Source organism: Mastomys coucha, unplaced genomic scaffold (assembly GCF_008632895.1).
Source record: "Mastomys coucha isolate ucsf_1 unplaced genomic scaffold, UCSF_Mcou_1 pScaffold22, whole genome shotgun sequence".
NCBI classification, from domain to species: domain Eukaryota; kingdom Metazoa; phylum Chordata; class Mammalia; order Rodentia; family Muridae; genus Mastomys; species Mastomys coucha.
The window spans coordinates 29,262,770-29,277,864 of record NW_022196905.1 but is presented as its reverse complement, the minus strand read 5'-3'; the positions used below and the strand labels follow the sequence as shown (position 1 = coordinate 29,277,864).

The window sequence follows — 15,095 nt, the reverse complement described above, 5'->3', positions numbered from 1 at the left end:
TATGTGCCAGGTACCAAGTTCCTGGAAAGGTTTAAACCAGTGGTGTTGAGTAAGAGCTTTTGAAGATCAACTTAGAAATTTAGACAAGGATGAGCCTAGACTACTCTAATTAAACTCCAGAGTAAACATTGCTACCTCTCTTCAGCTTTGATATATCTGTGGCACAGTTTACAATCTCGTTGCCCAGCAGGTGCATATAAGCAGCATCTACCTTCTAACATAAGAACCATCATGGGCATTTATCACACTTACGACATAATCACAGAAGAGAATAAGGGCCCCTCTTCGCACTATTTCTCTATTGCACATTCCAAGCTGAGCTGCCGAGCCAGAATCCTCCTCTTCACCAGACATCTCGGGGTTAAGTGACTTTGTGCAGGACAGACTGTGTCTCCTACAAGGTGTGAACATGCAATGAGGGAATGTCTGGGATAGCAGAAAACTTAGACACACAATACTGAACAAGGCTATGCTTGATTTTCCTTCTCAAACCCACAAGTTATTCCAGATATTGCTACATCAGACTGGTGGTGTGTGTTTATGCATCTTAGACTTCTGTTCCTAGAAGACATTAAAGGATACAAGAGAGTTTAGCAGCCAGATTATTACAGTGCTTGACTGAAGGGCAAAACCCACTATTTAAAGCTGCAATTCCAAATAGCATATTCATTCCAGAATTCATACTGGCCATGTTTGAAAATGGAGCAGTTGTCTTGATATTTCTCATGTTCTACAAACACTGTCAAGTGCCAGTGAGATGCCTCATTTCACAATTTCCGACTAATTTTCAAAAATATTACTGAGCAAGTCGTGGTTGTGGAATTACTGTTCAAAGTGCTTCTTCTCTACTACAGTGGTTACTTCATTTCATACTGCTTTCTCATTGCATCTTTCTTCTTTCTAAATATGAACCTGGAGACTCTTGATTATAGCCAAATATTTAAAAGACAATGTCTGACACATTTCCAGTCTTTTGCTCAGTCTCAGTAGGGACAGAGGTCATAGGAGAGCAAGCACACTTGAAATTTGTTGACCAATCCTGTAAGTCCTCAGTACTAAAAGATAACCAATAAAACGTGTGCTACAGGCTAAAATTTTGTTAAAGCTGCCAAACATTTCTGCTTCCTAGCTAGTGGACAAGTAACCCAGTGCATGTATAGTGGGACCCACTCCATAAGTGCAGGAGCAAACCACAGATCACCACCACAGGAATAAACTTTAAACACATGGTGCTGATCAACAACCGGATGCAGAGTTCATTTCCATGGACTTTTGCTCTGGGCACAGAATATGGATGAGGTTCTTATGGACAAGGGAAGGGATGGTGATAAAGGGACAAGAGGGAGCTTCCTGGAATGATGGTACTGTTTTTATATGACAATAGATGGTACAAAAGGCATTTCACCAGACATCCTCTGTCAGTTAGGAAACTTACACAGAACCCCTGCCCTTTCACAGCTGGAGCTTTGTTGCTTATACTCATAGCCACATGTACAGTAGAGAACTACTCAAGTACAATAGGTGAAATTTGAAATTAAATAATTAGCAGGAGACACACACTGTTATGGTTTGAATGGTACTGGCTGGAATATAACAGCAACCACAGAAAGAAGAGATAGATACTAATCAAATCATCACACAAATAATGCTCAATTATGAACTTGCCACTGAGGAGTAGACGCTACCTAAGAGCAGATCTTGAGATCTAAGCAAATAAGGAAAAGCATGGGAGGCTTCTCTGAAGAATATTGCACTAAAACCCAAAAGTGATAGATAGGCTTCTCATTTTAACATATTGTGGATGGTGAGAAATGGTAATTTTGGAGCTGGAGAGATGGCTCAGTAGTTAAGAGTACTGGCTATTCCTCCAGAGGATATGGGTTCAATTCCAAGAACCCACATGGTGGCCTACTATCTGTCACTCCAGTTCTAGGGGATCTCACCCTCATACAGACACACACACAGACAAAACACCAACACACATAATAAAGAAGGAAGGAAGGAAGAAGGGAGGGAGGGAGGGGAGGAAGGGAGGAGAGGAAAGGAAGGAGAGGAACTGGAATTTCAACCTTGAAAGACTACCAATAACTACTACAATAAAACCAATGTTTGGTCCCAAACCCCACATTCATCAACTCAAGGAACCCTCTTCTGTACACTCCAATCTGTAGCCCTTTTGGATAAATGTTACTATTATTTCTATCACTAGAAATCCCCTCTTGAGCTGGCAAGATGACTCAGCAAGTAAAAGCACTTGTACAAGCCTGGCAACCTGAGTTCAATCCCTGGATTCTACAGTGGGAGAAAAGGACTAACTCCTGAGAGTTGTCCTTTGACCTCTACATGTGGGCTAAGGTGCATTCACACAGACATGGACAGACAGACAGACAGAGGACAGACACACAAATAAAAATGAACAGAAACTATTATCTCATTTTTCATATAGCTCTAATCCCCCTATAGTAAGGCTCCTCCTAAGAGCTGCCTCCAATTGCTGTCTTTCCCATCATCTTTCCCCCTTTTATTGAAAATGTCAAAGAGAACAGCTGAAGGAACAATTCAATGGACAGCCCCTGACTTTTGCCTACATTTAACTATTAATATTGGTCATCTTTTTTTTTCTTTTTTCTTTTTTTCGAGATAGGGTATCTCTGTATAGCTTTGGTTGTCCTGGAACTCACTCTGTAGACCAGGCTGGCGTCGAACTCAGAAATCCACCTGCCTCTGCCTCCCAAGTGCTGGGATTAAGGGCATGCACCACCACTGCCCGGCAATATTGGTCATCTTTGAGTTGATGAACACACTCTGCACATACAAACTAGATTCATACTACATATTCTACCTGGACACACACTACACACTCACGTGAAACTTTATTGCACAGTTTGAATACTTGCACACACACATTTCTTTGGCTGCAACATGGATGAATGATGCACACTTCACTATAAACTCTGCAGCAGTTGTCTCTTGAACATGTTCATAGCTACAAAGCCACCACTCACACCAAACTCATTCTCATATTTATAACTACCCAATAATAATCATTCTAGCAGTCTTATATTCCAGATCCACAGCACAGTCAAGGATTCTAAAGTAAATTCACTTGTCCTATTTGTTCTCTTCTATTAACATAATACTTTCGTCTTTAACCACAGATGTTTCAGCATGTCCAGTGAGCATCTTGGTAGAAGATCCATCAGCTAAGGTCAAAACCCATTTCCTCTTGAACAAACCATAGTATATCTTTTAATCTTCAACACTATTATATACCAACGGGGTGTGCAGATGTTGCTGAGAACTATGGCTTAGAGTAGGCTAGAGCTATTCTTACCTTCTCCTGCCTTCTTGCTCATACATGGTTAACTTAGGCTCCACACCCTGTGTCTTACCCAACACAACTCAGGCTTGGGTGTCCACTAGACTCTCCAGGGAATCTACTACAAGTTCTCAGGCCCCAATTATTTTTGTTTTTTAAGCCTTTAAACAAATTATTTGTGTACTTGTGCACCAGTGTACCTGTGGATGTCAGAGGACAACCACTGATTGATTCTCTTTTTACCATGTGGGTCTTAGGGTTGGAACTCAAGTCTCAGGCTTAGCAGAAAGTACCTTTATCTACTGAGCCTCCTTGCTAAGGTCAGAGCTGCCAGTTTTTTGTTTGTTTATTTGTTTGAGACAAGTTCACACTATGTAGTGCTGGCAGGCCTGGAACTTGGTATGTAGATCAGGCTGGCCTTGAATTCAGTGAGGTCCACCTGCTTCTGCCTCCTGAAGGTTGAGATTAAAGATAATATTCCACCACACCGAGCTCTGAGCTTCAATTTGTAGCTACCATTATTATCAAAGAAACTTCTTTTTATAGCAAATGGAGGCAATCATAGAAAACCACAACTGGACAAAATTAGAGTTCAATGGATTATAGGGGAGTCTAGTCCAATGGATACCTCTACATCACAGTTCCTACATCTGTGGCTCTGGAAACATTATGAAAGAGGAGGCAGAAAGATTAAGGGCCAGAATACCAGAAAGCCTGCTGTGAAGCAATCTAGGAGAGAAATGGATAACAAACAAGTCCACAATGAAGGCCGTATCCATGGATATATTAATATGGATGGGGGAAAATGTCATAGATCTCATCCCTAGACAAAAAAATATAGGTAGCTAATAACTTTGGGAAAGGAGAATTAGCCTCTCCCAGGGATGAGACTGCTTATTGGTTGTCTAATGAAGAGTAGCCAACCATAAATCCATATAAACACAAGTAACAAAATCAGACACAGCAAGCTGAATATATATATACTTTTACATACACACACACACCATATACATGTTTATGTAACAAATATAATATAAGAAAAAGCTATCAATGTTCTCACATTGATGGGGGTATAGAGGAGGCTTTGCAGGGTAGTTGGAAGCAGGGAAGTGATGTGATTCTATTTCAATTAAAAACATTTTTATTAAATTTAAAAAAAAAAAACAGGAAAAATAGAAAAGAAACAGAAGAAAGGAAGGAACACCTGTGGTGCTGAGATGCCCCTGTGCTCAGAGCATCTATACAACAGCATCACTGGCAGCAGCAGGGGCTTGGAATAGATGCAAATTCCTAGCCCCTTCGAAGCTTCCTGGGCTAAAATGTTTTAAGCAGCTTCAAGGCTGATTTACATGTATATATAAGAATCAGAAAGCTATGTAACTGGCTTCTTGTCTACTAGCTCTTATAATGATGAGTTAATGTGATAGGCCTAAGAGATCCTCTGAGCATTTCAAATGATGTTGTGGGCACCTCCCCAAGTGGTCACATGTGGGGGCAGGAAGGAACATTCCTACTTCCTTTGCAGATAACCATTATAAAGCAGATGGGCAATAGATGTCCCACACAGGGATGTAAAAGTTTGGTCTGGATGGGAGGCAGAGGTCTCCCTGCACCAAGCTGAGGAGCTAACCTCACCTATACTTTCCCTTAAGAAAATTGTCCCCAAGGGTTCATAAACTGTCCAGAAAGCACACTGAGGACTGACTCATCTGGACTCACAGATCTTACTTTCAATCATGCTCAGATATCTGACTGAGTAAGTAAGTGAGTGAGTACCTGGGCACTGAGGTTTAAACCTAAAAACTCTTTGCAAAAAAGAGGGCCACCCACAACCAGAAACAGTCTATCTGAATAATAAAAATAAATTAATAAAATACTTCCAACCAGTTTCGAAATTTGCTAAATAATTACTTCATTATCTAAGAATACCCAGAATACATTTAATCATAACAAAGTTAAGACATTGCAACATGTCTCACTGTAGAACCAATGAAAGCCTTAGGACGTAGCAGGAGGGATAGAGCCTGACAAGCATAGCCCAACCGATGGAACAGTGTCAAAGAGCTTGTCAAAGAAAGACACAGTGAAAAAGTTTAGTTTGAATGCTTGTGTAGCCAGACCACATTTCCCTACAAAACAGTACCCATGAAAGAAAGATTAATATGCAGCCTGAGCTTTACAAAGCTTTATAAAGAATGGAAAATAAGAATGCTTTCATAGCAGCTACGCCTCAGGCCAAACAATGGGCTGGGGCCTGGCCCTGGGAAGCTGTGTACCTACTTGGGTGTCTGTTGTACCTCTGCCCACCATCGGTGGTCAGTGTGGTTGATGAGCAGTAGAATCTGACACCAGAGCAGTACCAGGGCTGGGTGCGTGGGCACCATGGATCGCACCCGTGCATTCAGGTTATCTAGAGTATAGAAGCTGCCTTCACAGCCATCACTGGTGAAGAGTCTAGTGGCAGCTGCTGTGATTCTCCGGAACATTCCTAGAACCAAACAAAAATAAGAAAAACAGATTATGGGGAATGCCCCTACTGTTCAACCTGGTCCACTATCAGGTGACCAAGCACTATTCATTGTCCTTTCCCATACTTTTCCACTTGGCATTTAGTGTCCGTCTTTTTGTGCCTGGCTTATTTTGCTTAGCACAATGTCTCCAAGGGTCACCTATGTTGGCTTTTAAATGTTATGTATATGAGTGTTTTGCCTGCATGTATGTATATGCACCTTGTGCATATCTGGTGGTGTTAGAGTCTAGAAGAGAGCATCAGATCCCTGAAACTAGAGTTACAGGTGATGCTGAACCTCTTCACTGGGAAGCGAAGGTGGGTCTTCTGCAAGAAAAGCAAGTACTTAACTGCTAGGCTATGTCTCCAACATCCTTGTTGTTTCTTATGTCAGAGTTATTTTACTTTTTCAGGCTGAAAAATATCCCATACATAGACACATCTGACTCTATACCCTATGTATATGCCATATTTGGCTTATCAACCAGCTGACCAACAGATGTCAGAGTTGCTTCTTCTTAGCTATGTAATGAATGCTATTATGAAGACTAGTCTACAGCTATTTTCCAAGCATTCTGCTCCCCATTCTTTCAGGTATCTGCCTATCAATGTAATTGCTGGACCATATCGTATCAGATTCACTCCTACTATCAACATGTTCTCACATGGCACAAGGAGTATGGAGGACAACTTCTATGGGGAGAGGGCACTGCTGGAGACAGGGAACACAAAATAATACGAAGACTAAAAGGATTCACTTACCAGATTTGAATATGTGGATCAGACACATGAGCAGTGTGCCTAGCTCTTGGCAGTAGAATGTATGCTGCTGTTCACTCATGTCCACTTTAAGCTGCTTTGTAACGATGTCTTCTAGAAGAATACCAACCAGCTGTAAAAGAAACCTTCCAAGAAAGGGAGCACATAACAGCATATTAGGTCATTATCAGTGAGCTTGTTTAGTTAAGCACAAGTGTGAAATAAAAACCATTAGTTTGTGTAAAGTAAGAAAACACAAGGACAGTACCCTAAACCAAGTGAAAGTGAAATGTTTCAGACCATCACTGTGGACTAAGTCTCCGCTTCTCTCTATCACCTTTTAAAAATGTGAAACAATTATCATACCACTTTTAAAGGCCCATCAAGGCAAAATGGTAAGTGGTATTTTTTTAAGCTTTATCAGCTATAGGAGTACCCCCCCCACATATATATGGTATATATATATATATATGGTATATATATATGCATATACATGTACATATATACATGCATATGTGTATATATATGTATATGTGTGTGTGTGTATATATATATATATAAATGGTAATTCGCCATAGAAATTTAGTGTAACATCAGTTTTAGACATTCCTTCAACCTAACAGAGGGAAAGCAATGGGCTGCTAGTTGAACCTGCAAACACAAAGGCAATGTGTTTGTTTACAAGATATCACAGGTGTTACCCCTGAAAATATGTGAGGCCCTAAGGAGCACATCTGCAGCACAGCTCTAACCTAGTGAAAACTCTCCATGCAAAGCACTGACGAGTGCCTAAGCAGTCATGCCTGCCACTGCCCTGGAGGCACTACCACACCATGGTAGTGGGAGGGAGCATGTGAGTTGATCCTGCAGGAATCTGGTAGATACTATTCACCTTGGCAACAAAAGGTTCAAGTAGCACATGGTGAAAATAAGTACGGGGCTGCCCTAGGCTTTTAACTACTCTACAGGCAATTCACCCCTTACTACGCTGCATGCAGGGCAGGTCACCCCTCCTTCATCATAGTGAGCCAGTCTTGTCAGGTCTGTCACAAGGACAGAGATAGAATGAGACATCTTAGGAAAGACATGAAAAAAAGGCCATTGGCGAGTTAGGTAAGAATAAAAATCAGGGTTCAAAAGAACTTGCTGTTGTGGCAGAGAACCTAGGTTCAGTCCCCAGAACCTCCACGATGGTTTCAGCTGTCTGAAACTACAATTCCAGAGATTCAATGCCTTTTTCTGCTTTCCATGGGTATGAGACACACCCTCAGTATACTTACTTACACATAGGCAAAACACTCATAGACAATAAAAACAAAACAAAAAAATTTTTTTTTAAAAAGAAGCTAGGTGAGTGAGCTCAGACCTGCAAAAGACCAGCAGTTATTGTTGGCTACTGCCACTGCGACACCATGGGACCAGCAAAAAGACATGGTCAGTTTTCAGGTTCAGATAGAAAACATACCTTGAGAATGTATCTTCTGGCAAATTCTTTTGTTTCCCTTCACTGCGTTCTCCTAGTGTTGAATTACTACTTCCATCTCTTAACCTGTTAATTACTGGACAGGAGATTAAATATGGAGAGAAGGAGAGCTCCTGAATACGAGAAAGAACAATATCTTCGGTTGACTGGGAAATGAGAACCCTCAGAATGGCTAGGATTCCAGATATCCACAGCTGCACAGTGCTTACAGATGCCTAAAACAAAAAAATAAAATAAAATAAGAAAGAAAAAAAAAGAAAATGCATATGGTAAATAAAGCTAAGGAAAGATGATTAAATTTTCCCTGGTTGCTAATTCCATGGAAGAAAATCACCCAGATTTACATCTTCACCAGAAAGTCCCTATAGCACTGGTTTTCAGAGTATGGTCTCAGAGAAGCAGGATCAGACTCAGTTGGAGATTTAGTTCTACTTCACCAGCTGTGGCAGATCTGGGCCGGGACCTATCCTCCAGCGCATCCGAAGTGTATGGTGAGACTCACCATTGTGCTTGGAGTGATGAACATACTCCGCAAAAGCATGTCCACAGGGCGTAGGGAGGAAGGAGCCAAAATCTCAAACAAGGTATTTAACACTCCAAGGGCTTCATGAGAGTCAATATGCATCTGTGGAATTAAGCATCACCGACATGTCTCTGCAGTCCTCTGCTATCAAAACTTCTATCCTCTGATATTGTATACACTTAAATAATGTATTTATTTACTTGTTATCTGCCTTATTATCCATTGTCTGTCTCAATAAACGTATCATTCTAAGGTAGGAGAGCATTGCTTTTCAATACATTTTGTTCAGTGAAATATTTCCTATCAGTCCCCCCAATACTGACTAGCATATGAAGACAGCAACTACCGATAGAATACACCTATAAGTGTTTATGAAATGCCGAGAAATATGGCTCCCTTGTACTTTCTACAGAACCTATTTCAAAGCAGTGCCTTGACATCTGTTAGGAGTTGCATTTAAAGCATGGCCAGAGATCCATCTGGCAGCTGCTCGGGCTTACTGGTGGGACTGTCTATAGCCAGGCTCTGTCCATGTGTGCTATCCTCTGCTGTAATGGTGCTCTGGTGAGAACCACACAGGTTCCTGTGCTATGAGGCCCACATGGTCCAGGAGCCAGGGCTGTTTGTTTCTACAGAATATGGCACAGCCAGTCTACTGCATTTTCTTAATTAACTAGTAAGGTCATCTGATTTCAGAAATTCTGACTAAGTGATGAATAACTGCTAGGTTACTTTGTAAGTGATAAGAAAAACAAATAAACATAAAGAGAATTAAGGATCAAATAAAATACCTGACTTACAAGAATACAGGAGTCAGGATAATAAAATAAGAAAGGACTTAGTTTTCAAGTCAGAACTGTGCCAACCAACTATAGACCCATCACCCTCAAGTTCTGTGAGGATGGAAAACCTCAAAGACCTCTCTGACCCTTTGTTCCCTCACTTGTAAAGTGAGAAAACAATTTCAACCTCAAAGGGCAATGCAAATAAAAGAAGCCCCTTTCCCCACAACCAGCAGCAAGACCAACTTCCTTTCTTTTTTGCTTTTTTCTTTTGGTTTTTGAGACAGTGTTTCTCTGTATAGCCCTGGCTGTCCCAGAACTCACTCTGTAGCCCTGGCTGGCCTCTAACTCAGAAATCCACCTGCCTCTTTCCTCCCAAGTGCTGGGATTAAAGATATGGGCCACCCCTTCCCGTCTCAAGACCAACTTTCAAAACAAGAACCTGTCAGGATATAATGATCACAGCCAACCTTCATAAGCATCTCAGTCCACTGTGAAATAAATCACACTACATGATAGCAAACCAGGCCCGGAGGACAAACCTGCTGCTTGGCTAACATGGGCAGGATGATGTCTGCCACCTGCCGAGATAGCCGTTTCCACTTGTCCTCATTTTCCTTGTGGCACTGCTGTAGGACAAGGATGAACATCTCCAGCACCTGCAGGAATGTTTGGGTAGGATCAGAATGCTTCCTGGCCCAGGGCCCCTCTACTTTCCCATGTCCCACACCGGTCCCAGCTTAGCTGGTAACTCTAAGGTTCAAAGAGACAAAATCCCCAGGGAAGACTAAGGAAAGCACACAAACTTCACCCTGTGACGTGTGAATATGAAGCAAACAAAAAGCCACAAGAGGAGATGCAGTAACTTCCAGGGGATGAGTGAGCTGTGCTGGGCTCAGGAAGACTCGTAGTGAGTATTATTCCTATGGTATTTTAACATTTCAAAAAGAGGGGATCAAGTGAAAAGCAAACTTACATTAATCTGTAGGAGAACTCAGACACCCTTGACTAAACACTCTGTGGGACAATCTAATATTCCCATGTACTTTAAATCCACCTCAGTGCTCTTTGCAAAGGCATTTCATTTTGAGTGGCCCATACTTGCAACAGTTATACAAAGCTGAGTGTGAGTTTACTGGTGGTCATTTTGGACATTACAAATAGACAAACCTGTGTCCTGGCAAAGGCTTGTAACAGAGATCTCTGGCCCATTGCCCATTTTGTAGATAACATTTTATTGGAGCATAGCCATACCATAGCCTGTATCTACTTTTGTGCTGCAGTAGACCAGGAAGCCCACAAAAACCAAACTATTGTTTTCATCTCAAAAATCAAAACCAAAACAGAAAGATGCACACCACTTCAGGGACAATATATGACATAAGCCTAACCCAATGACTCTATCCCCAAAGCTGCCGTGGTTCAAGGTCCATGGACAGTGCCTATGCCACACAAGACTCTTGTCTCCCTTTATTTCCTGGGCACTCGAGGATCTCCATGGGGCATACTGAGACCCTGCTGAACATGCACAAGTCATATACTATTCCCAAGGCACTACCAGCTTCACTGTGCTTAGCAAAGTCATGTGCTTACTCTCAAACTACTTTATGCACTAGCTTAACTAAGCATTAAATATTTAATTAACTATTACAAAGATTGATCAAAACATAAATGAAACAAAGAAAGTACTGTTTCTTTGAAAAAGGCTTGTGGTTTTATGAAATTTCAAAAACAGGCAGCTGAAAGGAACTAACAAAATGAGGGAGGAATAAACAAAAGTACAAGTTTTAAAAGGACAAAAATGTTAAAAACTCTATTTCCACACATGGGCTGACTCAAAGCATTTAAAATTCATGCTTCTGCTTAAGAGAAACAAAACTAAATGAGCACAAATAAAAAGAATATGACTGGCCAGGCCCATTGGTATACGCCTTCAGTCTCAGCACTCTGGAGGCAAAGGCAGGCAAATCTCTCTGAGTTTGAGGCTAGCCTGGTCTACAAGGCAAGCCTAGGACATCTAGGACTCTGTTATACAGAGAAATTCTGTCTCAAAACAACAACAAAAACAACAATAAAGAACATGACTATGTCAAGAGAGAGGAAAATATGCTATTTACTTACTTTAGATTTCATGGTTTTACTGTTTTTAAAATGTTAATGGTTTAGATTAATACTGTCAATTACTTGATCCTTGAGCCATGTTTGAGAATAGCCTCTGTCACATTAGTACCTTGACTGAAATTCTAACAGTCAGCCACATGTTTGCTAGCCTTCTGGAGCTGTGTCAGCTCCTACATAGTGCATGTTCCCCTCTCACTGCCATTTCTGCAGATCCCAGAGAATCCAGAGCTGCTAACACTGTTCAACACACACAGGACCTCATTGCTATGGCATGTCTCTCCATGTTGGTGATGTAATTATCACTATACTTTCCTCTTACCTGATGGTACTGGATGAGTCGTAACAGCATTGAGACCACCACCTCCTTCTGGGTTTCAAGCTCTTTCCCTGCATCAGCTTTATTTGTTCCTCTTAGCACAAAGAGGTCATGGACAATGGGCTGCAGAGCAGGTATAGCTATAGGCATAAAGAGTGAGCAAATAAGACCACATGTGAAAATGACTCATGAGAGGCAGCTATCGGGACACCAAAGAATTCTTAAAAAATGCAGGAAGCCTCTCTGTCCTTGGCTTATAGAAAGGGTTGATTAGGATGGTTAGTGTGTATCTGCAACCATGGCCATGCTGCTGTAGTACCCACAGTTCTTCCAACACTGACAGCTTGTACAGGCTTCTAATAGCAACAGAATGCCATGGTTTCTACTTCTAATGCAGCGTCATTTCTGACAAAAAGTGGGCGAAGTCAAAGTCAATTTGAAAATAAGAAAACATTCTAAATAATCAAAATAGCAACCTCCCTGGTCTACTTGATTTACCTTAAAAGACAATAAATATCATGGCTACTGAATACATTTAAGTCATAGTCTTAGATTATTATACTGTTTTAAGTTAAAAATTGACTCATTAGATCAAGATTTTTTTCTTCAGGTTTTCCCCATACTGGTCCAAAATAGAAGTCCAACTAAATTAATTAGTTTAACAGTATGGCATAGGAAAGAACAATAAAAGACATAGCTCTAATTGGCATGAAGCACACCGATCCCTGCTGACATACATACATATATTCTGACTTTTGGTAGCATAAACAAACACCCTAGTACTTAGTGACATATTCACAAATAATTATATGAATACACATATATGTGCAAACACACATTCTGACCCTCAATGTTACTCTTCCCCACAAACTCTGACCCTTACATGTGTACACACACACACACTCTAGTGCTCTGTGGTAAGAATACATACATATTCTGACCTCAGTACTACATGATGTACTTGTATTTACTTGCTTGCTGAACTTCCTTCAGATGATCAAGCATCCCAGTATGAAGTAAACTGGCTGACTCCACTCTTAGCCCAAAGACACTATATGTCCAGGAAACTTAGGTCAATCACACACACACACACACACACACACACACACACACACACATTTTTATTTTATGGGCATGGTGCTTTACCTGATAAATGTCTGTGTATTACATATATGCAGTGCCCTCAGAAGCCAGTAAAAGGTGTCTGATATCCTGGAACTGAAGTTATAGTTGTTTACAAGCCACCATCTGGGCTTTTGGAACTGAACCCGAGAATAGCCAGTGCTCTTAGCTGCTGAGCCATCTCTCTGGCCCCTATTTTTTAAAAAATATTTATTTTTATGTATGAGTACATAGTAGCTATCTTTAGACACACCAGACAAAGAGGGCATCAGATCCCATTGTAGATGGTTGTGAGCCACCATGTAGTTGCTGGGAATTGAACTCAGGACCTCAGGAAAAGCAGTCAGTGATCTTAACCACTGAGCCACCTATCTAATTTTTACTTTATTGTGTATGGGTGTTCTGCACGTATGCATGTCTGTGCACTACCTGTATGCAGTATCCTTAGAAGTCAGAAGGTATCTGATCCCCTAGAACTGAACGGTTGTAAGCCACCTTGTGTGTGCTTGAAACTAAACCCAGGTCCTCTGGAAGAGCAGCCAGTGCTCTTAACCAGTGAGCCATCTCTCCTGCTTCAGGTCAGTGTATTTGACATTTGCATTTCTAACTAAATCATCCACCAATTGCTAATTCACAATCTGTGCTCTAATAAAGCACGAATAGAAGTAGAGCTGATAGTTTAACTTATAAAGATTGAGGCAGCCCATCAATGCTTCTGCTCAGTCTATGTCCCCCTGCAGATGTATGTAGTAGGTGGGGCTTCTCTGCCATTCTCACTTGTGAGGTCTGCAAAGCTCTTAGCATGCATCCCTACCAAAGGTCAAAGCCACTACAACAGTGGTTCTCAACTAAGTGGGTCAAGACCTCCCTTGGGGCAGTTCTCGAATGGCCCTTTCACAGGAGTCTCATATCAGATACCCTGTACATCAGATATTTATATTACAATTCATAACAGAGTGGTTATCACAACTTGAAAAACTGCATTAAATGGCCACAGTAGCACTAGGATGAGTGAGAAACATTGCTCTAGACTCTTGGGAAAGAGCAGGGAGAATCCGAAAGGGAAAGGCTAGAAAGCCAGTGTTAAAAATTTAAAGAAAAAAAAAAAATCACAACTTTTTTTTTCTGGTTCTTGCTTCTAAACAAGCCAGGATCTGGTTCAACAGCCCAAGCTGGCTAAAACTCATGGTCCTCATGTCTCCACATCACGAATGCCATTAACAGAGGCATACACTATCATGATTAGCCTCATTCCTAAAATATACACTGCACCTCCTTTTACAGGCTAAAGGGGGCTAGCTGAGTGACTAACCATTTGTTAGGGTCTTATTTAAGCTTTGCTAAAATAATCAGGCAGCCATGGCATGAACCTGAGGAAGTGCTAGAGTAAAGAGCCAGTGCACAGTGAGGCCATGGTGGCACACTCAGGAGGATCACTGTGAGTTCAAGGCCAGACTGGTCTATAGGTCAAGTTCCAGGACAGCCAGGACGACAGAGAAACCTACCTCAAAAAAACCAAAACCAAAACAAAGGAAGAGCCAATGTATAAAAAGAACTTTAGTTTTTCCTATAGTTCTAACTTGTTAACTTTTTACTTATATGTTGCATGCTTACAAAATACAGATACAGAATTCAAAATGTAGCTTATTGAACATTGACTAGCTTCTCATCTAAAACATAATGTGGCAAAAGAAAAATCCCAAAGAAAATGTCCAACTACAATGCCAAACTATTGGAAAAGAAGTCAGAGTTTATAGCTGGGTTTTGTGACATACAGCTTTAATCCTAGGGCTCAGATGCAGAGGCAGATGGACCTCTGTAAGTTTGAGGCCAGCCTGGTCTACAAAGTGATTTCCAGGATAGCCAGGGCTGTTACATAAGAAAACCCTGTCTCAATTAAACAAAAACAAAGCAAAACAAAACAAAAAGAAATGAAATCAGAATTTGAGCAGGAAATTCAGGTCACTTGCAGAATGCTTTGAGTAGCATGCACAAAGTCCTGGGTTCAATCCCTGCACTTTATAAACCAGGAGTGGTAATCATGCCTATAATCCTAGCACTTAGCAGGGAGGAGGAGGATCAGGAGTTCTAGGTTATCTTTGGTTTCACAGTGAATTCAAGTCAGCATGGGCTCTATCAGAAATTGTCTCAAAAGAAAAAA

The 15,095-nt window shown here is 41.1% G+C and overlaps 1 protein-coding gene across 2 annotated transcripts in view; it reads right to left on the bottom strand.

Moving 5' to 3' along the window:
• Positions 1–15,095, bottom strand: part of Htt (huntingtin) — a 149,963-nt gene that overhangs the window by 36,000 nt on the left and 98,868 nt on the right. For both annotated transcript variants that reach the window (XM_031341112.1, XM_031341113.1), the window contains exons 36-42: positions 11,816–11,952; positions 9,918–10,034; positions 8,573–8,695; positions 8,053–8,285; positions 6,591–6,733; positions 5,600–5,807; positions 253–394 (exon numbers count right to left, since the gene is read on the bottom strand). In XM_031341112.1, the coding sequence (XP_031196972.1) occupies positions 253–394; positions 5,600–5,807; positions 6,591–6,733; positions 8,053–8,285; positions 8,573–8,695; positions 9,918–10,034; positions 11,816–11,952 (1,103 nt within the window). The remainder of the gene's footprint in view (positions 1–252; positions 395–5,599; positions 5,808–6,590; positions 6,734–8,052; positions 8,286–8,572; positions 8,696–9,917; positions 10,035–11,815; positions 11,953–15,095) is intronic.